At 31.3% G+C, this 22,939-nt stretch overlaps 3 protein-coding genes across 3 annotated transcripts; 2 read left to right on the top strand and 1 right to left on the bottom strand.

Moving 5' to 3' along the window:
• Window positions 1-1,848: 1,848 nt before the first annotated feature.
• LOC11421396 (uncharacterized) lies at window positions 1,849-3,411 on the top strand. Its single transcript, XM_003588606.4, has 2 exons — window positions 1,849-2,303; window positions 2,635-3,411. Exons 1-2 carry the CDS (start codon window positions 2,035-2,037, stop codon window positions 3,101-3,103), a joined length of 738 nt encoding a protein of 245 aa, XP_003588654.1. The 5' UTR covers window positions 1,849-2,034; the 3' UTR covers window positions 3,104-3,411.
• A 3,607-nt stretch (window positions 3,412-7,018) lies between these two features.
• On the top strand, window positions 7,019-13,261 carry LOC11429812 (pentatricopeptide repeat-containing protein At5g10690). The gene is made up of 11 exons (XM_024775214.2): window positions 7,019-7,479; window positions 8,981-9,113; window positions 9,474-9,571; window positions 9,697-9,858; window positions 9,945-10,013; window positions 10,334-10,469; window positions 11,132-11,364; window positions 11,471-11,548; window positions 11,940-12,008; window positions 12,296-12,472; window positions 12,784-13,261. The coding sequence occupies exons 1-11, from the start codon at window positions 7,126-7,128 to the stop codon at window positions 13,033-13,035; spliced, it is 1,761 nt and encodes a 586-aa protein (XP_024630982.1). The 5' UTR covers window positions 7,019-7,125; the 3' UTR covers window positions 13,036-13,261.
• Window positions 13,262-13,956: 695 nt separating this feature from the next.
• On the bottom strand, window positions 13,957-17,685 carry LOC11433341 (myb-like protein X). Its single transcript, XM_003588609.4, has 2 exons — window positions 17,445-17,685; window positions 13,957-15,943 (listed from the first exon to the last, which is right to left on the bottom strand). The coding sequence occupies exon 2, from the start codon at window positions 15,892-15,894 to the stop codon at window positions 14,446-14,448; it is 1,449 nt and encodes a 482-aa protein (XP_003588657.1). The 5' UTR covers window positions 15,895-15,943; window positions 17,445-17,685; the 3' UTR covers window positions 13,957-14,445.
• Between the last annotated feature and the right edge of the window lie 5,254 nt (window positions 17,686-22,939).

Here is a 22,939-nt window from a genome sequence, read left to right on the forward strand (position 1 = left end):
TTTGGTCCTTGAACCGAAAATTAATATCCTTGAAAATCAATATCCATGAACCGAAAATAAATATGTCCAAACTCGTCCCAACGAAGTGTTACTCTTCGACAAGAACTGGGTCATTTCCTTAATGAAGTTGTTATGTGGCTGAGGAGGACTTGTTTTTCAGTCCCTAACTGTGCATATTTACTACCAGTTAGGTCCCTGGCAGTATACACTTATTGTCACTAAGGTCTCTGACAGTAAACACTTACAGGCACAGAGTAGGCCTGCCTATGATCCTATTTTATGTCAATTTATCAATTATAGCAATATGAAGAATTTTTTCAAGCTTTCAGGTTTTGGTTATGAATCACATTTTCCCAAAATTCTGTATTTTTATATCTTAAATTCCTTCATTGTCTTTTCTTTTTATTCTCAATGTTAACTTCAAATTATGTCATTTCATTTTTTATGAAAGATTATTAGCTTTATGAATACATATTCAACTAAAATTCAATTGATTATTTACAAACATTATCCTAGTATATTTATCCAAGAGTCGAATGTATAAATATTAAATATATTAAATTCTTTCAATTTAAGAATAAGATACGTCCCCATAAGCTTAACTCAGTTGGTAAGGACAATGCATAATATATGCAAAGTTCGAAGTTCGAATTCCGGACACCACAAAAAAGAATAAGATACATAAAAAAAAAAAAGAGATAAAAACCGCAAATTTAAGGTGCTAAGTATGAGTAATGTTAACCGATACCCCCGGGGCACTGGTTAAGAATTTAAATGTAGTAATTTTTACATTGGAACTTGTGTTGTCAACTCTTCAAAAACATAAAAAGTTTTATTTTCATTTTAAAACTTTCTTTTTTTAGTTTCCTTAACCAATGCACCAGGGCATTGGTTAACATGACCTATAAGTATTTAGAAATCACGATCAATTAGATTGTAACAAAAAAAACGATGAATTAGATCCTTACGATTTAATTAATTTTATTAATAATTCATTTATAATATTGATTTAATATATTTTTTAAAATATTAATTTAATTAAGTTAATTAATTAATTTGATTTATTAATTAATATTAATTTAATATTATTTAATATCTTATAATTTCTATTTATGATAATTATGAATAAATCAATATTTGATAAAGATGATATAATAAAATATTCAAGAAACTCATTTGAGTTGGTTTGGTGGTATTGACTTACTCCTTTCGGTCACTATTATAAGCAAAAGTTCACTTTTTAGATTCATTTAAATAAATAATGTATCTAGTCTATACATAGACCGCATACATCATTTATTGAATGAATCTAAAAAGATAATTTTTGCTTATAATAGTGACCGGAGGGAGTCGATCATATAAGCGTGCTCCTCCTCAAAGTTTCAAGTTCAAATCTCCTCGATGCTAATTGGGTGGACTAATTTAATTTCTTGAAAATCAAAAGTCAGATCATTTTTTTTTGTTACAAAAAGTCAAATCATTTGCTTCCAGATCCTTTTATTTTTATTTAATTTAATATATATTTTTTTTTTGTCTAAAAATATTTAATTTTTCACATCAGTAGTCAAATTAGTCTTTGAGATATTTTTTATACTTTAAAGTAATATTTTTCCAAGAGTCAAATGCATGAATATAAAAAAATTCTTTTAATTTAAAATAAGATAAAAACGGCAAATTTAGACAAGGATAATTGAACATAATCCCCTAAAACGTTGCTGTTATCCTTTCATGCCATTAAAAGTTGTAGATAAGGATTCACAATTTCATTCCATTTTCCCTCACAATAATTAATTATTAATCGTAATTAACTATTAAAACGTGAATTTTTGTCACCATCGTTTCCACGTCAGTGTAAACTTCTTATTTCTCCGCCGGCGAAAAAAAAACATTATCATTTCTCATTTTCTCTCTCAAAAAAAAAAAAAAACATCATAGGTAGCGTGAAACTCGTTCGGTTCCTCGTACTCTCTTTCTCTCTGTCTGTGTCTTTGTTCTTCGTGAATTCCTTTGTTTGTGTTTTTTGTTCTCATTTTTATGGATGTGATGGTGGGACCCACTTTCTCCATCGACGTTCCATCATCACCGCCGTTCGCCGGAGCGGGGAACCGTCCGTCTGGGAACGTGTTTTTCTCCGGTGACTCACCGGAGAGTTCTTCATCGATCGGAACACCGGATGATAGTGACATCGAAAACGATAATGTTTCACCGAAGAGAAACCGTGATGAAGATGATGATGATGAAGTTCAGAGCAAGTTTAAGGGTTTGAATTCTCTTGATTCCTTAGAAGACTCTCTTCCCATCAAGTTAGTTCCTCTTTTTCTTAATTTCTTGATTAATTTGTTAATTTTCCTTAATTATCTGTTTTCTCTTTCAATCTGAAATGGTGATTTTTTTAATTTTTTTCTAATTGAATTTTTTGTGTTGCATGGGTTTTGATATGCTTTTTTACTTTACTTTCAATCTTATGTATTTGATTTGTGTTTTTAATTTTGAATTTCTTTTAGGTTTTTATGTGTGTGTTTTTTCTGTTTTGGTTTGATGATTGATTATTAGGTTTTTTATTTGTTAAATTTGTGTGGATGATTATGAATTTTCTGATAAGGGTTAGTGATTTTTTTAATATAAGCGAATCAGGAAGGGATTATCGAATCATTTTATAGGAAAATCAAAGTCATTTTCGGATCTATCTCAAGTGACAACTGTGACTGAACTAAAGAAGCAAGAGAATCCATTCAACAAGAGGAGAAGGCTTTTAATTGCATCAAAGTTATCAAGGAAATCTTTTTATTCTTGTTTCAATCCAAAATCAATGCCTCTTTTGTCTGTGAATGAGGATGATGATGAAGATCAAGGAGGAGAGAAAGAAGTCACAACAAAAGGATCACCATCATCTTCATCTTCTTCAATGGAGGAAAAGAAGAATCCACAAGAAGAAGTGATGATGAGACAGTTTAATAATAGAATGCCTCAATCTTATGCTAATCATATGAGGCTTAGATTAGGCAGCTTTAAGTCTAGGAGCTTTTCTCTTGCAGATCTACAAGAACATGATGAGGTGGAGGAAGATGATGATGAGGACAATGATGAACAACATTTGGATTAAAAGTACAAGTCTGGGTGTAATTAGTACTGAACTTTTAATTTCATTTTTTGTATAGATGGAGCTTTTAACTTTTTTTATTTTTGTTCGTATCATAGAGGGATCTTTTACTTTTTAAGGATATAAAAAAGTAGGCATGTTCTATGGTGATGATGGTTTCGTTTGTGAAAATAGTTCGATACTTTAATGGTGACTAATGTTGGCATTTGGAAGTGGAAGTTTACGACCCTTGTAACGCCGAAGATAATGATTTGATCGGTGTCAATTTGATAAAAGCAAAAGAGAACAAAAAGATGTGCTTCAAAATGTAATTCATAATTGTTTTCACTACTTGTTAACCTTTTAACCGTTCGATTCGAGGGAGATGTTGATTGCCAATGAAAGTTTTGAGCAATTTTCGAGTGGTGGATTAAGATATACTGCACTATAATTTGTCTATAAAGTGCATGTCTGAATGACACATTCATGACATCTTGTTAATCATATTATGTAGTTGAATTAATCAGATACTATGTAGACACTATGTAGGTGTACAAGAGGTGGATGTCTATGCATCACATAAAAATATAAAGGTCTTGTTAACCGGTGCCCCCGGGGCATTAGTTAAGGTTTAAAAGTAGAAAAGTCAAATTTTGATTTAAAAACTACACTTTTTAACTATCAAAAAGTAGAATACACAATTTTTAAGACAATATTTCTTGGGAAATGTTAACAAGTGCCCTTGAGATACTTGTTAAGAAGTTTAAAAAGGAAATTTTATCTTAGGAATGATGTATTCAACACATTGAAAGTTTAAAAAGTAATTTATCTACATAAAACTTGTAAATTACTTCTATATTTGAATCTTTAACTAGTGCCTTAAGGACATTGGTTAACAAATACTTTAACAAGTGCCTGAGGCACTCATTAACATTTTCCAAATATAAAATGCATAAATTGTTGAACAATCTTATTAGAATACCACGGGCTGCTAGTTGCATCCTTGGTCAAAGGGGAACAAGAATCGAATTTGAAGTGTGTAGCATTGTTGTCCTAACGCATTTCATTTGTGTTTGGTTTTGTTGTGGTTTGTTTCTAACTTGACTTCCAACTCATTCTCCTATTGGTTTTGGCTATAACTGGATGACGTGGGTCATGCTAAGTTGCTAACTTTTCATGAATCCCATTCACATAAAAACACCTATAATAGAATACTGTCCATTCAAATTCATGCAATTATAGCTGTGGGCCATTGATCTATTATATCCTCTATCATAAAGTGTATGAAATTATTGGTCCTTATATCGACTGTGTATCTGAAACAATTGATATAAAAAATCCAATTTGCCAATTCAATCATGCTTTGTTGCTAATATAATATGATTCGCCAATTATGCATCAAACATTATCTAAGAGTAACTTATTTAAATGGTTGGAAATTAAATGAGAGCTGTCGGTCTAACATTGACTAGCAAAGATGTGATTGTATAATACCTTAATGAAGATATATTTCGCATACCTTTTGGAAGTTTTATTAATCAATTGCTGCTTTGGATGCTCTCTTAGACTCACCATCAGATTACACCATCTGCGGAAATTAGGAAGGATTTCTAATTTTGTACCATGACTCCATGAGTACTAAATTTAACATCGAGAAATTCTTATAAGATTTCCTCAACATTTTTTTTATAAATAATTAAGATTGAATTAGATATGTATAATTGATTCGCACTAGACGTCAATCAATTATGCATATTTATCTTCTTAAGTTTCCTAAATATCCAGTTACCTTTTTTTTAAGTTTTTTTTTTTTTGAAGGAACCTTTTTTTTAAGTTTGTTTTCACTTGAACTTTTTTACGCAATATTATTTTCATTTATTTACCAAAATGTGATGGTAATGTTGTTTTTACTTGAACTTGGTTTGTTTTTTACTCCCTCTTCGACATATTTTCACCTTTCGGGTGACGAAGGGAGCAACGAGAGAGGTGATAAGAAATTGATAGCCAATGGAGTCAAAGTTTGATTTCGTGGTTAAGGTGCTGTGGAGGAGTTAAGGATTTGGGAGACCAGTGCAGTGGTGAGAGGTTTTGTTTTGAGGAAATTATTCAGTCAAAGAGGTTGTAGAAAATGTTTAACGCCGCTGATGGGTACCTTATTTCTGGCCTCAAAATAGAGATTAGGAAACACAGAAAATCCAAATATTTGTTGACTGAACAAAATATACACATAAATTTAAAGGTATCAACTCTCACCACCACATAACTAGTCTAAACTTATACAAAAAATGTATTGTTTTCCTTGATCAAGTACAAAGAGCATTTTCCCTCATCTAAATTTTTATCATATGAAATAAACAAGAGATATCATTTTGACACACAAAATTGATGTTGTATTTGACATCCGAATAAAATACACTATAAGTTACTGCGTTTTTCTTCATTTGAGATAAGAGAAAATAACGAGTTATAGGTCCACTACTCTGAGAAATTGCTCTTTGAGCCTCTACTTGCTCACAGACCCCTCAAAATTCAAAAATCACCATTTACATATCTATCAGATGGGATCAGAAGATATCTTTTGGTCGCTAGGTATTGAAAGATATGCTACAATCTATTACAGAATAACACCAGAACATGAACCTCATTTTGATATATGTGACACTTGATTTAAAATATCAAAACATTGATTTCTTTACATCCAAACAATGCGTGTGCCGTTTAATCCCTAGAAAGGATCATAAGACACCAGATACGCACAAGACATTCTTGGATTGGACAATGGTGGATGATCATATCTTTTCTCCATATGATGATCATAGTCAGACGCGCTTGTTAAAGGACATATGTTGGTTCTCTAGGTGTATCAGGTGAGGTCATCGTATGATTTTTCTCATTTGTTTGAGTGCGTGCTCAGACAATATGGTCATGTTTAGAACATCCCTACACAAAAATATTGTCTAATCATGTCCACATTGCCTAAGCAGGCGCTCTAGCAATCGAAATGTTTATCATATATGATTTTATTTTCATTTTGTTAATGAACATAAAATATTGTCATCATTAGTCTATGTGCCATTGTGTATGAAATGGTACACCAAAACTGTTTACAAAGTTGAATTATGTCTATGTTTTCATGCAAAAAATGAATTATGTCAATGTGCCAAATTTTAATTTTGTCAAAACCAGTTCAACCCAATAAAAAATTATCGTCTGGTTGCATCAAAAATCATCTTTCGATGTATATGTCTTAGGGTTCATAAGCATTGGAAGTTTTGATGTACCTGAAAGTTGCATACCATTGAAAGATCCCTTATAATCCATGTTTTTTTCTTTTCTTTTTTATATCCATAAGAAATTATCTTTGATGTGATCGATTTAAAACAAGGGCATTTTTGCGGAGACCGTGAGCAACTAAGAGAGCCTATCGAGCAATTCCCAGTACTCTATTTTCGGTACTCTCCCGCCCAAATCAAACATGATCCCCAGTTCCATCTAGAAACCCAACCCAATTTCAAAATGAACGTAACATATATTTGGTTTCAATTTTGGAAGGTAAAAAATATTTCTAATGATGTATTAGGGTGCATGATAATTTAAAGAATAATTGATTCTATTCGAAGTTGGAATTTGTAACTTTTAACTTTTACAATCGATTTAAACTTAAATTTATCATTAAATCTCCTTTTACATAATCAACTCATTTTTACCCGAAATCAATTTTCATTGATTAGTTTATTCAAAATCAATTGACTGAAGAGACAAACATATAGACAAAAACTGAGGTAATAATATTTTTGGTTCTTGAAGATTCAATGAATAATCTTTAATGTATAGAAATTTCAAAATAATTCATGATTCTTCGAAATAGTCTTTGATATTAAAATAATCCTTCATACCGGAACTAAGACAATAAGTAAATATAATTCCAAATTGACTATTACATGTTGGAGATAGAGTACATATTACAGATTGCAGATAGAGTGAGATTTTGTGTAATCGAGTTCAATGGCGAATGGATAGAATAGAATAACCTTCATCATAAAAAAATGCTTCTAACTCACGCTTTCTCTTCAATCCATTCTTCATACATTCCCATTTCTTCGTGTTCTTCATCTTCTCCAATACGACGTCGTTTATTTACCACTCCTCGCAAAACGAATCTGAAACACCTCACTTCACGAATAGTTCAACTAAGTCGCCGAAAACAGCTTCGCCAGATTCTGAATGAAATTGAAGTTGCAAAGAAACGTTTTGGAAAATTGAACACGATTGTGAAGAATGCGGTTATGGAAGCTTGTGTTCGTTGCGGTGATATTGATTCAGCTCTTAACATTTTTGATGAGATGAAGAATCCTGATGCTTGTGGTGTTGATACTGTCACCTATGCCACGCTTTTGAAGGTATTAAGATACTTTTTTTTTTTTTTTTTACAAAATTAAGTATTCTGATTATAGAAATTATTCAACAATTGAATGATTAATGGGGTATGTTTAGATAGAGTAGATTTTTCATTTTAAAAAGGGAAATATACAGATTATTTATTATGAAATGAAATGGAGAAATGATTAAAGTGTAATTTTTTTTTTTGTGATGATAATGTGCTATTGAAACTAATTTTACTGATAAGTGCTGTGGTGTGAGATTATATGTTGTGAGCATGACAATGTTGTAATGGGTTAGTGGATAGGACAATATAGGATTAGGAAAGACTTTGGGTCTGTTTGGCAAGACATATTTTTGAGCTTATAGCTTATAAGCTCATAGTCATATGAATATGACTAAAAAAGCTCCGTTTGATAACCACCATTTATTCACGAGCTTATAGCTTATTTTTATTAATTTATAGCGTTTTTTGATAAGCTAATTCAAGTAGCTTGTAGCTTCAAGCTTATCATTTTTTATCCTAATTTTACCCATGTTACTCTAATTGAAAAAAATTAAACATTCATTAAATATATCTTTTTTATGTCATTTCACATTTATAAGCTAGTTTAACCGCTAATTTTATCAAAACACTACAAACTAAATCACCTAGCTCATCTTCTATCAGCTATAAGCTAGCTTATAAGGCTATCAGCTCATCCAGTAGAAGCTAGCTTATGAGCTATCCTCTATTTTTTTACCAAACAAAGCCTTTATTGCATGAATAGTCGGGCTAACATAAGCAAGTATTGAGGAAAAGTGGTCAAACCTCGTCTTAGATGGGTTCGACATGCTCAAAGAAAACTGATTCTGTAAATTAATTTTGGCTAAAAGTGAGTTTAATGTAACGTGATTTATGTATGTTTGAATACATTCATGTAAAAGTGAGTTGAATAGTCAGTTCAAGGCTAAAAAACAATTGTAAAGGGAAAGCTCCAAATTTTGGCTTAAGTTAGAATCAATTCTACCCAAAAACATTCAAACATGTCAAAATCAAATTTATACTTTCCTCTAAACACAGAAACAAGCATACAATAAGTAAATCAAGTGAATGGTTGTACAGTAGGTAGAGTTACAGAGAAACCAGGGAAAATTGTAGGCTAATCATTAATAAAGATTTGGATTAAATAGTCTATCGTTATTCATGATTTATGTTAGGATATGCTAATGTTGTTTGATTCATGTAGCTAGCTCAATCTAGTGGACTAAGATTTTATTTTTGGGTCATTGAAAGGAAATATTAACAGATAACCTCGAAACTTTCAATCACCCATTATTAATCATTATAATCATTTTATAAATTTCATAATTAAAATGAAAAATATTAACAGTCCCTTTCCTTTAGCTATAAGTTCCTCCATCCAGACATACACTAATAGTCTTACAGATTACTTTTTATCTAATAATAATTCATTCTGCTATGGTTTTTAATTATATGTTCTATTTAAGCTTGATTGGATTTTATTTAAATTTATAAAGGGTTTAGGCAAGGCACATAGATTTGATGAAGCTTTTAGATTGCTTGAATCTGTCGAAAATGGTACTGCCGTGGGAAATCCAAAGTTGTCAGCACCATTGGTCTTTGGTTTACTAAATGCCTTAGCAGAAGCAGGTGAGTTGGACATTTCAGTCTCCCTGATGCCTATCCCTGTCAAATCTTTGCTCTTTGTCTCATCATCTATTGTATTAAATGTTTTTCATTTCTGGGAATTTCTTGCCTTGCTAAGTGTACATTACTTTTTATTTTGTTATGATATTTTTTTTTCCTGATCAATTTTTGTTTTTGCATTGCATGGTCAGACATGTAAAAATGTATATGGTAGCTGAAGATATAGGAAGTTCTTGTGCGATTGATATTTTGTTTGTTTTCAATGTTCAAGGTGTTAGATGTATGTTCTGGTTTAGTCTATGATAAAATTCATTAAAAAGTCATGTTGACTGGTGATGTTTTACTTGCAATGCTGTAGTGCAGGAGACCTGCGTCGTGCAAATGGCCTCCTTGCCTGTTATGGTTCTGTGCTTCGTGAAGGCGAACATTTTTCAGTCTCAGTATACAACCTTCTAATAAAGGTTTACTTCTGAACCTTAGGGAGAAAATTTCATTATGAATAGAATATTTCAGTATTAGAGATTGGAAATATTTGTTGAACCGAGCAATAATTTGAATGGTTATTTTTTTTTTCCCACTAATTTAGGGGCATATAAACTCAGGCTGTCCTCATACTGCAATAAACATGCTCAATGAAATTTTACATCAAGGAATAATGCCTGACAGGCTCACATATAACACACTAATTTTAGCATGTGTTCAGAGTGAAAAGTTGGATGTTGCCATGCAATTATTTGGGGAAATGAAGGTAATAACTTTTATTTGAAATATAACTTTAATAGTTTTGTGCTAGATAAATCTGGACCTTCTAAATTCCAACCTTTTATATTATAGGAAAAAGCGCAGGAATTCATCCATGATGATCTGTTTCCAGATATCGTTACATACACAACATTGCTCAAGGTCAGATTTCTTAAATTTACTCACTTGTAATATTAGTTTGTTGTAGTACGAAACCATTAAAATTTAAATCAAGTTTTGTTTTATTCTGTAGAACGTTTTGGTTGTTGGTGCCTAGAGTTATGTTCACTCATTTCAGTTTTCTTGAAATTGCTTTTATTTTATTGATTATTTATGTTCTCATAGTTAAGCAGTCATGTATGAAAATGCCATGCCTTCAACATTTATTTTAAACAAATTTAGTTATGGCCTTTATTATAATTCTATCAGGGGTTTAGGAGAGATTTGTGGCAGCATCTCTCAGTTTTTCTCTTTATTTGCAGGGTTTGGGGCAGGCAAAGGATCTCGTTTCAGTTATGCAAATAGTGCTGGAGATGAAATCATGTTCTCAGTTATACATTGACAGAACTGCTTACACTGCAATAGTTGATGCTTTACTAAAATGTGGCTCAGTTAAGGGTATGCTTTCATTTGATTCCGGTTTTCTTTAGTTGCTTGGAGATAGTTTCAGGAATAATTAAAAGGATAAATGTTTATGGTAGTTGGAATGAGATATTCTACCTTTTTTTGGATGGGTGGAGTAAGATATTCCTAACAAGTACTAATAATCAAAATATGTCTGAGATTAAGGAGTTCTTCTTATACCTGTCTCTTGAATTGAAGGGTGAAACATTGATATACTGCTGATTTGCATTTTACATTCTTCTAAGTCGAGTGAAGATTATGAATGTTGTATTTTATGATAAATTTCACCAATTATTTAGTTAGAAATGGATAATAGTTTAACTTTTGGCCGTGTTTACTTAAAGGTTATGTCTTATAAGGACTAATAAAACTTTCAGTTAAGTGGCCAGTTGAACCACGTAGCAAGTTAAAACTTTAAATTTGTGGGTGTGGCACAAAAAGAACTATACTCAATTAAACATAGTAAAGGAATGGAAATCTACTGTTTTGAGTTTCAATTACTAGTTCATTTTCTAATGAAGCTTGAATAGATACTATTAGTATTCTTCTTTAATAATCACTCTATTAGTGCATTCAGACAATCCTTTTGTTTCATTAACTAATTGATGAATTTGTATTTTGTTCGTCATATAATTTAATTATCTTGGGGTATATAGGTGCTCTGTGTATTTTTGGAGAAATACAGAAACAGGTTGGTTGGAATCCAGAGTTGAGACCGAAGCCTCATCTCTATCTTTCCATGATGCGTGCCTTTGCTTTTAGAGGAGATTATGATCTGGTTAAAAATTTGCATAAGCGGATTTTGCCAGATACTTCAGGAACAATCTTACCGGTTTCCCAAGAAGAAGCTGACCACCTTCTAATGGAAGCAGCCCTGAATGCTGGCCAGGTATTATTAATATTTATGTTTCTAATTTTCAACATTTTGATTGGGACAAGGAAGTTAATAATTCACTTGTTCTTGACATTTTATGCATTTTTTTTTTTTATGCCAGGTTGATGTCGCTACTAAAACTCTTATGTATATTGTTTCAAGATGGAAGGGCATATCCTGGACGAGTCATGGAGGCATGGTGTGTAGTTAGTTTTTCATGAATGTTGTTTTATATACATCCATTTAGTAGACTTTTAAGTATTAGCATTGATTTATATATCTGGTTCGTTTCTTATCACATTAATTTATGGGATCAACTGGTACTTCAGTTTATATTTTTGGTGTCCTGTTAACAATGCAAAGATTCCTTTGCAGAGATTAGGTTCTTAGCTTGATTTTGTTTTGACTTGGTGTTTCTTTTATAAGTATAATATTACTGTGGATTACATTTAATACAGTTGCCAAATATTGTTTGGTAGTAAGTTTCTGAACAAGCTGTTAGGCATTTAATTGTTTTATTTCCCTCCTAAAATGCTAAGGTTGGCAGCAAGTCAGGTTTTTAATCATTTGCCTGTGCTTCTGTAATTTAGGTTGCTTCTCGTATTGAGGCCTTGTCAGGATTCTCAGCATCTTTATTCAATCCTTTCTTACTTCCCCAGGTACTTAACATATATTCACTGACATCCTTTTCACTAGGTGGCATTGAGCTATATTAAGCTAAATAACAAGTATGCTCTATTTGTTTGTAAATGCATTTTAACCTAGTTTGTCTAAAACTACTGTCTTGCAGGCTTTCATGCTTTTATTTATATATTCATAATTCACAGACCCTCTGACTCAGCATTTGGCTGTTTTTTCTGCATTGCACTGCATTAAATTTTTGGTAGTTTCTTCTTTCTTCTTTGAGAATTTATATATAGTCTTATTATGCAACCTCGTGGTTTAGGTTTCACCTTCTGAACCGATTGAGGGCTTCATGATGCCATTTAAAGCAACACGGCCCCTACTAGGTACCATAAAGCTGAAGGATGTGGTATCACGTTTCTTCAATGATGCAGTAGTTCCTATTGTAGATGAGTGGGGAAGCTGTACAGGGCTTTTGCACCGCAAAGACTGCACTCAGGTATGTTTTGCAAGATTACCGTTTGATGAAATAGCATTCTACTATAAAGATATGCATTCTATAGTCTTTAAGTCAGACATGGAGAGAAGCTAATACTAATGCATGTACTTTCTGTCTTGGGCTATTAAAGACCCGTTTGTTCATCCTTTGTCAAAGAAATCAACATTTTTTTAATTACAAAAATGTTTTAACATAATATAGAACAATACATAGACATCGATACAAATTAAAAAATAATTCTTCATTTGACGTGTTGTCAATTTCTGATTCGGCCTCTAACTATCTAATACTATGATGAATTCATTCTGCAGTTGGATGCTCCGCTTTCAACAATGATGAGAAGCCCTCCTCCCAGTGTTGCAGCTTCAACATCTGTTGGTCATGTAATTGATTTAATTTTGGAGAAGGGTTACCCAATGGTTATCATTTTAAATTGCACCGACTCGTATGCTACTTCATACGGCTGTAGAGCAGTTGGAGTTTTTACATTAGAACAACTGAATAGGCTCATCAAACCTGTATCTGAAGTGAAAGAGACAGACCTTTCACTCTGCAGAAAATAGTAATATAACATGTTTAGTTGGTACCAAAATGTAGAATTTTATTTTTAGTGGTATTAGAAAATGCATTAGCTCAAAAACCAATAGTTTCCGCTTTCCATGGTGTTGAAAAAAAACATTTCTAGTGCACTGCATTTCAACATAATTGTCACTTAATGTTTCGCCCCGAGTGCCTTGCCGAGGAGTTGATGCAAATATTTTTATCAAATGATTTAAGGGATTTCATGTATGCAGCAAAATCCATTCTTGAATAGGCAAAAAGGTGTTGAGTTCTTTACAAATCAAATTCTTGCTCTAAGGACAAGAGTCTACTAGAAAAGGGCAAGTTTATTGCCTAATCGAGCCAAAAGTAGCTCAAGACAAGAAGCTCCTCGTAGCTGCGCAAGCTAAGGAATTGTCAAAAGAGGTTGAACTATTTGATGAAGATTTTGAGGATGTGAGTTGTCCTATAGAAGAAGGGAAGACGAAGGAAGAATCAACCGTTTTATAAGGAGTCCCAATAGACTACTAAGAATCAGATTGTTTGCTGTGATAGAAGAAGTCTGCGTGCATAAAGGGTATCTATCCCCTGCTCAAGAAGGGACACAAAAGTTTCTGACTCAGAAATAAATGACTGTAATGTGGGAGAATTTAGAATTTTGGACCTTTTATCTTTTGATAGTGAAGATGAAGTAACAAGAAGTTAACTTCTTTCGTCTCATGGCAAATGGTTAGGAACAAGAAGGGAAGGTAAATTTTTCTTATCTAATTAAACTTCACCTAGGAAAAAGTTGTTGTAAACTTTTAAATAATTATGAAAAAGTTTAATAGAAGGCTTTTCAATAAATGAGATGTACAAACTAAAACAAATCTATACCAAAAGGTATAGGTTAAAAATTTCATAAGTGTTAGAAAATAAAATCAATATGTTCTTAGTCAAGAGTATCAATCATAATCGTCAAATAATATCAGCTAATATCTTCTTGGTGAATCAAACACAAGCTTTGCATTACTGCAGTTTGTGAAGAACAAAAGGAAGAGAGCTGTCAAATTGTCAAAAGACTGAATAATTTACGTAGTTTACAATGGTATAGCACTCATACATCAGAATAAATTCTTCAACTCTTTTGTTTTGTTCTTGTTTTTTCTTTCTTCCTACTCCTGAGATTTTGTCTTCTGAATTGAGAAAGTTAGAAGGAAAAATGAGGAGCTATAATCATTTCTTGGAAAATCAGGAGTTGAAATTATAATTGCAATTGCAATAGCATACACACACATATATATAACAAAGAATTTGTTTAAATCTCAAAAGTTGATTTTTCAATCATGAGTATAACTCTCACTTCTCTCACACTGTTCCCTTTAATTCCAAAATGAGTGTCAGCAAAGTATAGTCTCACATAAAATAATACAAGTGTGGCATGCATGCATGGTTCATTTGATTTGATGATCAATGACAGTTTGAAATGCTCCAGCCAATGCAAGAACCTTGTTCTTCCTCCCCAATAGCTTGCTTGCAGTTTCCTCAATCATACCATTAGATACTTGAGATAAATCATTCTTCCCTTTTACTGCTAATTGTTGTTGCTTTGGTTGTGCTACCTCAATCTTAGCTTCTTCAACTTCTTCACTAACCCCTCCTTCAACAGCTTCCTTCTCTTCACCTCCATGTTCCTCTTCATTGTTGTTCTCACTTTTTTGATCTTCTATTACTTTCCCACTTTCATTTTCTTCCTTTTCATTCACAGCAACTTCGCTTTCAACCTCAAAATGATCAACTTCTTCTCTCTGATTCCCACTTTCAATTTCTACCTTTTCATTACCAGAAACTTCGATTTCAACCTTGGAACGATCAACATCTTCTGTCTGATTCTCACTTTGATTTTCTTCCTTTTCAATCACAGAAACTTCACTTTCAACCTCGGAACGATCAACTTCTTCTATCTGATTCTCACTTTCATTTTCTTCCTTTTCAATTACAGAAACTTCGCTTTCAACCTCCGAATGATCAACTTCTTCTGTCTGATTCTCATTATTGTTTTCTTTCTCTTCATGCTCAAGTTCATGTTCCTCTTCTTGTGACTCCTTTTCTTCTACTTCTTGGTCTGAAACCGTAGAAATGACTTTCTCATCATCAGCTTGATTCTGAGACATGTCAGAATCCTCAAGAATTTGATCATGTTCATGCTGTTGTGGTAATTCAGAGTTGACATCAGTTGAAATCTCATGACATACATATTCTTCATTCTCCACTTTTATCACTTCAACTTCTTGGTTTGTAACCTCTTTAACATCTTCAGTTTCAACACTTGATGAATCAGAATATGTAATCACAGCTTTGATCTTTGCAGGAATATCAGAAGCATGATCATTAGCTACCTTCTTAGAGGTTTTAGAAGTAGAATTGTTTCTACTAAAAGCACTCTTATTTATAACCTTTTTCCCAACTAGCTTAGTTTTTGCATCACTTGGTGTCTTATTTGAAATAGGTTTTGAAGTGTTGGTACTTTTAACTGGAACATTGGAAGATCTATTATTTAGTGTAGCAGATCTTTCTCTAGGGCCAGGAGAAACAAGGGTTTTGTGAAGTCTTGAAAAAGAGGTTTCTTTTTGTTTTGTTGCTGTTAAATTTGAAGATGAAAGTGATTTGTCTAATGATCTTCTTCTTAATGGAGAAGGCTTAATTGGAGTCTCAGTTTTGAGTTGTTTGAAACTTGTTGTAGGTTTTAGATAGTTTGGGATGTTTTTCTCTGATGAGGTGGTTGAGTTACTCTTGTTTGTTGTGGATGGTTTTGTGGTCCTTTTGGTGGTTGTGATAGAAGGTGCTGTCTTCTTCCTCTCATTCCCAACAAGTGTACTACTTTCTTTAGTTTTTGTTGCCATATATAATTAGGTATTTAAGCTATAAGAAATTCTTGATAGAATCTGCACACTGCAAAAAAAAAAAAAAAAGTACTTAAGATTAACCATCTGAATTAACTCTTTAGAATTGAGCAAATCACTTTAATGCTTTGTTTAATATGCACAAATATATTAGTTTTCTACCCTTGGATCAAAAAAGTACTTAAAGATTAACCATCTGAATTAACTCTTGCATCATGCACAAGTTTGTTTTCTACCCTTGGATCGATATGTCATGCCATATCTCATTTGATCTAATAGTGAAAACAAAATGCCAAAAACAAACTTATGTGCAAGATCTATCTCATTTTATACACTATAGAGTTGACGTACGTTACTTTAAAGCTAAACGTGCAACCTTCGATAAGAAAATCAATAATCAATTATTGATGAGAAGATGAGAAAATCAAGGATTGATAGTTTTTGTATATAAATATTAAATCATGCATGGATATATACTCAATAACATTGAGACTAATTTCCTTTACAATAATTTCTTGGAGGAAACATCCAATATTGTGTTAGATACTCGATTTCAAAAGATAGCTATGTTGTTTCTTTCAAAATTTAGTAGGTTTGCATATTGAATCAATTGACATTGAGAAATAAAAAAAATTTACTTATATTTGTGAATGGCATTCAAGAAATACATTTAGAAGAACTGATTTTGCTTGAATAGGGAATTTATAATCAACTTTTTGAAGTATACAAATATAAAATTTTAAAATACAAGCATCTTGTGTGTGACACTCCTAGTTTTGATTTACAACAAAATTTTAAAATAATACTCTTTTAAAAAAATAAAAAAAAACTTTTTAATAAAAGAGGACCTAAACCTAAAGGAGAAAAATTAGATAGAAATGAAACAAGTACTAACTGACTGACAAAAAAAAAAAAAACCGTCTAATGTAGCGAAGAGCACTAACTCAGGTAAAAATAATTTAACTTACAGAAAATTTAACTTGGCAAAAATGAATCATTTTAAACGATCATTAATGTCATTGATCACATTATCAAATCCCCACAAATTTAGAGCCAAAGTTAATAATTCCCTCTTTTACTTTATTTCTTCTCATATATGACCCACATGTCCTTATTAGTTCTTGAAAATAAGTGGTGATGAATATGTATGTAACCAAAAGAGAAAAAGAAATTGCTATGAATGGTTTGTTGAAAAGAAAAGGCTAAACTATACCAACTCCATGAAAAAACAAAAGAAAGCATCCCAAAGGTACACTTTGAGGAATGTAAGCTCAAGAGGGTGTGATATTATAGGAAAAATCCAAATCCAGATTCATCACAAATTTGTGTCTGAATGAGTTGTAAGGAAAAAGTAAAATTAAAAAGTACACCTCAAGTGCTTGTCAAATGATTATGATCTTAACCTTTTAAGTGTACTTTAATTTTATAAACAAAAAATTATGTTCCTTTGTATTTTTAAAAGGAATAAAGGAACATGCTACAAATAAAAATAAAAAGCAAGCTACATTTACATGAAAAAGAAAAGAAAAACAAATAGTTTGATAACATACCTGGATAAAATAAAGCTAATGGAAGAGTGAATTTGTGGGAACAAAGCAAATGAAATTGCTTAAGAAGGAGAAAATATGAGTTGATTGGAAGAGAAAATACAGCAATTGTAGGCTAAGAAATTTAACAAAAACATCAAAAAAGGAAATCACAAATCATGCACAACTCAAAGGAGCTGTACTGCAGGCATGAAATCACAAATTAAATTAAATGATTTGTTTACATTTTTATCAAACTATAGCTGTGAATAACACCGAGACATTTGGGAGAATATGGGAAGCATAGTTGACCTTTTCTCTTTCAGTTCTACACGTAATAATTATTTTAATTTTCTATAAATAACATATAATATATATTTCTTAAAAAAGAAAATTTTTATGGATTCATCATAGGTCACATGCATTAATGATTCTTTCTTCTTTTTTTTTTTAATGAAATTTAATGATATGTTATCCCGTTGTGTATTTTTTTTACACTACAAATAGAAAACTATATTCAAAACATTGTCAAAAATTAAATGCATATGTGTCTCCGTCAAAATTTAAACTTTAATTCACTACATTAATATGGTAGTTGATCTTCTAAAAAAACAAATGTGATAGTCGAGTTTCTTCTATTAGATATAATCGTTGTTGTTTATTATTTATGTCATTTTATTCGTATCATGACACAAGACACCCTACATTTTTAAATTCATTAGATATTTTTCAAAAACAAAATTCATTAAATAACGTGACAATATCTTAAACTTTGTATTAAAAAATAAACTTTTAATTAGAGAATTCAATTTTTATCTTCAAATCACTAGAATCAAACCATAGAGATTCACCCTGATCTCACGTCATGGTGAGCACAACTGCACAACACAATCAATCCATGAAAATGAATACAACAAAGTCATCGAGAGAGATTTGGCTAAGTCATTGATAAATATTGCTAAAACTAGATAAAGTAATTGATAAAGTGCAACAAGTTGACCAACACATTTGGCGCAACAACAGTGTTAGTTGACTAGAATATCTAGTACGTGGGGTTGACATTGACATAGAGTATCTAGAAGACATTGCACTCTATGGTGACATATGGCAAACCTTGCCAAATCCATCAAGGATTAGAATAGTACTAGTACTTGATAAATTATTGAATGTGAGTAACATACATGATGAAAATTGATTTTGTTGTAAATAATGTGAATATCATTGCTTATAGATTTTTAAGAGAGACATAAATAAAAAAAATCATTCAAGTTGGAAGTATGTATGTTAAAATAGTTTTTCATTAATATGATTGAAAAAACATAAACACCATGAGTTATGTTTTTTTCATTTTCAATATAAAAATCATTTTTAAAAAAATGATATTAAGAAACCCAAGAGTACTTGAATTTGAATCATAATAGATATTTTTCAATTTAATCAGAAGTGATGAGCTTGAATTCAATTTAAAGGTAGTGTTAAATATCTTAAGGAGAAAAATTTGTCGCCTATTGTGATCTTATCTAGCTTAAAAGATTATTCTTGTAGTTGTGTGAGAGAGATATTTAATAAAAAAAAGTATTTAGGAAAAGCACAAACATAACTAAAAAATTAAAAATAATTTCTAAAATTTTCAAAACAAACGGGCCATATTCAACACAAGTAAAGTAACTCATGTGAAGTATGAGGGAGAAAATCTTACATAGACACAAATACAAATAAAAAATTGTTAGGCACATATACATAAATTGATAAAATTAAAAGAAAAAATAATTGAATGATATGACTTAACTTTTTCTCATTTATTTTTCTCCATTTATGTGAATATGCCCAAACATTTTTCATTTGTATTTGTACCTATATAAGACTTTCTTAGCATGAGTTACCCTTATAAAAGTATATATACTATTTTAGACTTTGGATTATGATGTTAACAAATACTACCTCCGTCCTTAAATATAAGACCCTTTTGAGAATTTTTTTTGTCTCTTATTATAAGACCCCTTTGTTATTTCCAAGTGCATTAATTAATTTTTCACCATCATACCCCTATTTATTTTGTATATTTTTCTTCAATCAACATTAAATACTATATTGAAAACATAAATTAACTCTCTCTCTTAAGGATAAAATTGTAAAACCAATAGTAATTACCAACAAATTTATTATCACTATCAATTTTCTTAATTTCCGTTATTTTTTTTTAAATGATCCTATAATTAGGGACGGAGGTAGTAGTATTGTTATATGATCCATTTGTGATGACTATGGTAGTAGTAGGCCCCATGTCGGGACAAAAATGAGGTAATTCAACAATATACTTTTTCAGGTTTTAGTTAGTGTTTAGCTTTATTTTCTGACTTAATTTAACGGCTACATCCTGCTGCAATGCAAAGTACTACTCCCTCCGATCCTTTTTAAGTGTTATTTTTTGAGAAATTTTTGTTCTTATTTAACTGTCATTTTCAAAGGTCAATGCAACAATAAATGTTGTTTTACCAACATTATCCTTAGTTATTTATTGCAAAGAGAGAAATATATGAAATAAGATATTAAATGACTAATGCTATTATAGTAAAAGTAAAAATTATTGTATAAGAAAAAGTAACATTTATAGTGTATCTTAGTTTGTGTAAAATGTCAAAAAATGATAATTAAAAAGGAACGAGGTAGTAGTAGATTATAGAAGAGGATACAGTTACATGGAATTAAGGGCCACTTCTTTTTTTCAAGGGCAAAGAATATTAAGGCCACTTGACTCAATGTGTGTGAAGTAATGATTAATTAATGTTAAAAGCACTTTATCTTTTAATCAAACTACGTTAATATTCCATACGTGGGCTAGGCCTAGGACTAAAGACGGTACCATCAACGTTTCTGACTTTCTGTTTATCTTTTTCTTTTCTTACATATATGCGGTAAAAGTTAAATACTACAATACTACCTCCCTTCCTTTTTAAGTATCAGTTTTAGAGAAATTTTTTGTTTCTATTCAACTGTCACTTTCAAAGTTCAATGCAATAATAAAGGTTGGTTTACCAACATTCAGTAGCGGAGCCAGGAATTTTATAGAGCCTGGGCAAAAAATTTACCGCAAAACGTTACTTCCTTCCTACGAATAATTTCACATTTTCTGCAGATAGATTCACATTTCCTACGGATATATCTTTCCTGCGGAACCTAAATCCTTGGCAAAATCTGCAGGAAAAACTAAAAATTCTAGTAATGGTAGGGCTTGCTACAAAGAAAGTTGGAGCTGAAATATATGAAATAAGATATTAAATGACTAAGGCTATTATAGTAAAAGTATAAATTATTGTATAAGAAAAAATAACATTTATTAGGTATCTTAGTTTGTGTAAAATGTCAAAAAATGACAGTTAAAAAGGAACAGATGTAGTATATGATAAATAAAAATATATTCATTGATATATTTACATTTTTGTTTTTTAAGAGATTTATTAAGTCTATAATAACATCGTTCAGCTCACAATATTGATATCTATAAATTGAACACCTTCTTTTATGTTTGAACTCGAGATTTCACAAGTGTAAAAATATTATTCCCCCGTTTTGAAATGAGTGTCACTTTAGCAAAAAAAAATGTTTTAAAATGAATGTCACTTTACATTTCTAATACAACTTAAATTTTTTTCTTGCAACTTTACCCTCAATAAATACTCAAACTTTTCTCTCACACAATTTCCAATTCAACTTTAAGTTTGTCCTTTTCTTATAAAGTAAAGGGCAGTTTAGTAAAAGTGTTATATCTAATAATTATTTCATTCAATTTCTTAATATATGTGTCAACACCTAAAACCACACTCATTTTAAAACGGAGGGAGGACGTTTTAGAAGGAAAATTGTCATTTTCTAGCTATGAACAACACATGTCCGCAAATTTGCAAAAAATATTGGTAAAATCCAAGCTTGAAACCATTTGGGTCTGAACATTTATTTGCCTTCATTGAAAACATTGCTTCTTTGAACCAATACAAAGAAATACTCCCTCCGTTCTTTTCTAAGTGTCACTTTTGGAGAAAATTTTTGTTCCTATTTAACTGTCACTTTTAAAGTTCATTGCAACATTAAATGTTGTTTTACCAATATTGTCCTTAGTTATTTATTGCGGAGAGAGAAATATACAAAATGAGATATTAAATGAATAAGGTCATTATAGTAAAAGTATAGCTTATTGCATCAAAAGTAGTATCATTTGTAGATTGTCTTAGTTTGTGTAAAATATCAAAATGTGACAATTAAAAAGGAACGAAGGTAGTAGGGGATAACAATACCTTATTATCTTTTGTGCTGTGAATAAAACCAAGTCCATATGAGTTGTCCATCTCGGCTTATAGCATAGTGCAACATAGGATCATGTCTCATGCACGACCTCCTGAGATATCACGCCTCACACTCGACGTACAACACAAAGCAATACCTTATGCATCATCTCAAAAACCAACTCGTTCTGACATCTGGATAAGTCAAACACAAAAGTGTTTCACCAACATAGGCACCAACAAACTATCACACGGTTGATGAGTTGTTCCCGCAAACAAGAAGCTCATTCAGATCGGATAGGCGCCCTGTCTATCTCATAATTGATTGCTCTAAACAGACAAGCCTGAAATTGTAAGAGACTGAACCAAATCGTAAGAGTAAGAATATCAACAATATGAAGTGTATCATCATATTGCATCAATATAACTATGCGCCACCAAGTATGATCACTTCACGCTTTACTCGCTATTGCTAGCACACGTATTTATTGGGCATCAAAGTGTCTTTTTCTACTTCCTAACACCTATATTTATTTTTGTTACAAAGCTAATGGGAAAACAAAAAACAAAACACAAACAGAAAAAGAAAAAGCTACTACGAAGCTAACTACTCCCGAAGGTAAAAGGTGTCAGCGTAACGACATCAGTTTTAAGAAGGTCAATGAGACCAGTTGGGGGGGAGTCATGAAGAACAAGACCATCATCAGATGAAGTTCCAAACTTCGCCATGAAATCTACGCAATTAAGTGATCAGATAAAAATATGTGATCGTAATCGCTATTAAGTTTAATTGAAAATGAATAGAGTAATTTACTATTGAAATATAATTTATTATCGTGGTAAAAAAATATTGTAAAGAAAACATATATAAATTTCCGGGTCAAATACTCCGGTGAAAATATTATACTCCCTCCATTTTAAAATGAGTGTCGTTTTAGGTGTTGGCACACAGATTAAGAAATTTAATGAAATAATAATTAGATATAACACTTTTACTAAACTGCACTTTACTTTATAAGAAAAAGACAAACTTAAAGTTGCATTGGAAATTGTGTGTGAGAAAAGTTGGAAGAAAAAAATTAAAGTTGTATTAGAAATGTAAAGTGACATTCATTTTGAAACATTTTTTTTTGCTAAAGTGACACGCATTTTGAAACGGATGGAGTACTTTTTTTTAAACTCGCTTTCTAGTCATATAATCGACTAATTCAGGAGACCATTCTCATCATCCACTAATTG

Source organism: Medicago truncatula, chromosome 1 (genome assembly GCF_003473485.1).
Source record: "Medicago truncatula cultivar Jemalong A17 chromosome 1, MtrunA17r5.0-ANR, whole genome shotgun sequence".
Taxonomy (NCBI): domain Eukaryota; kingdom Viridiplantae; phylum Streptophyta; class Magnoliopsida; order Fabales; family Fabaceae; genus Medicago; species Medicago truncatula.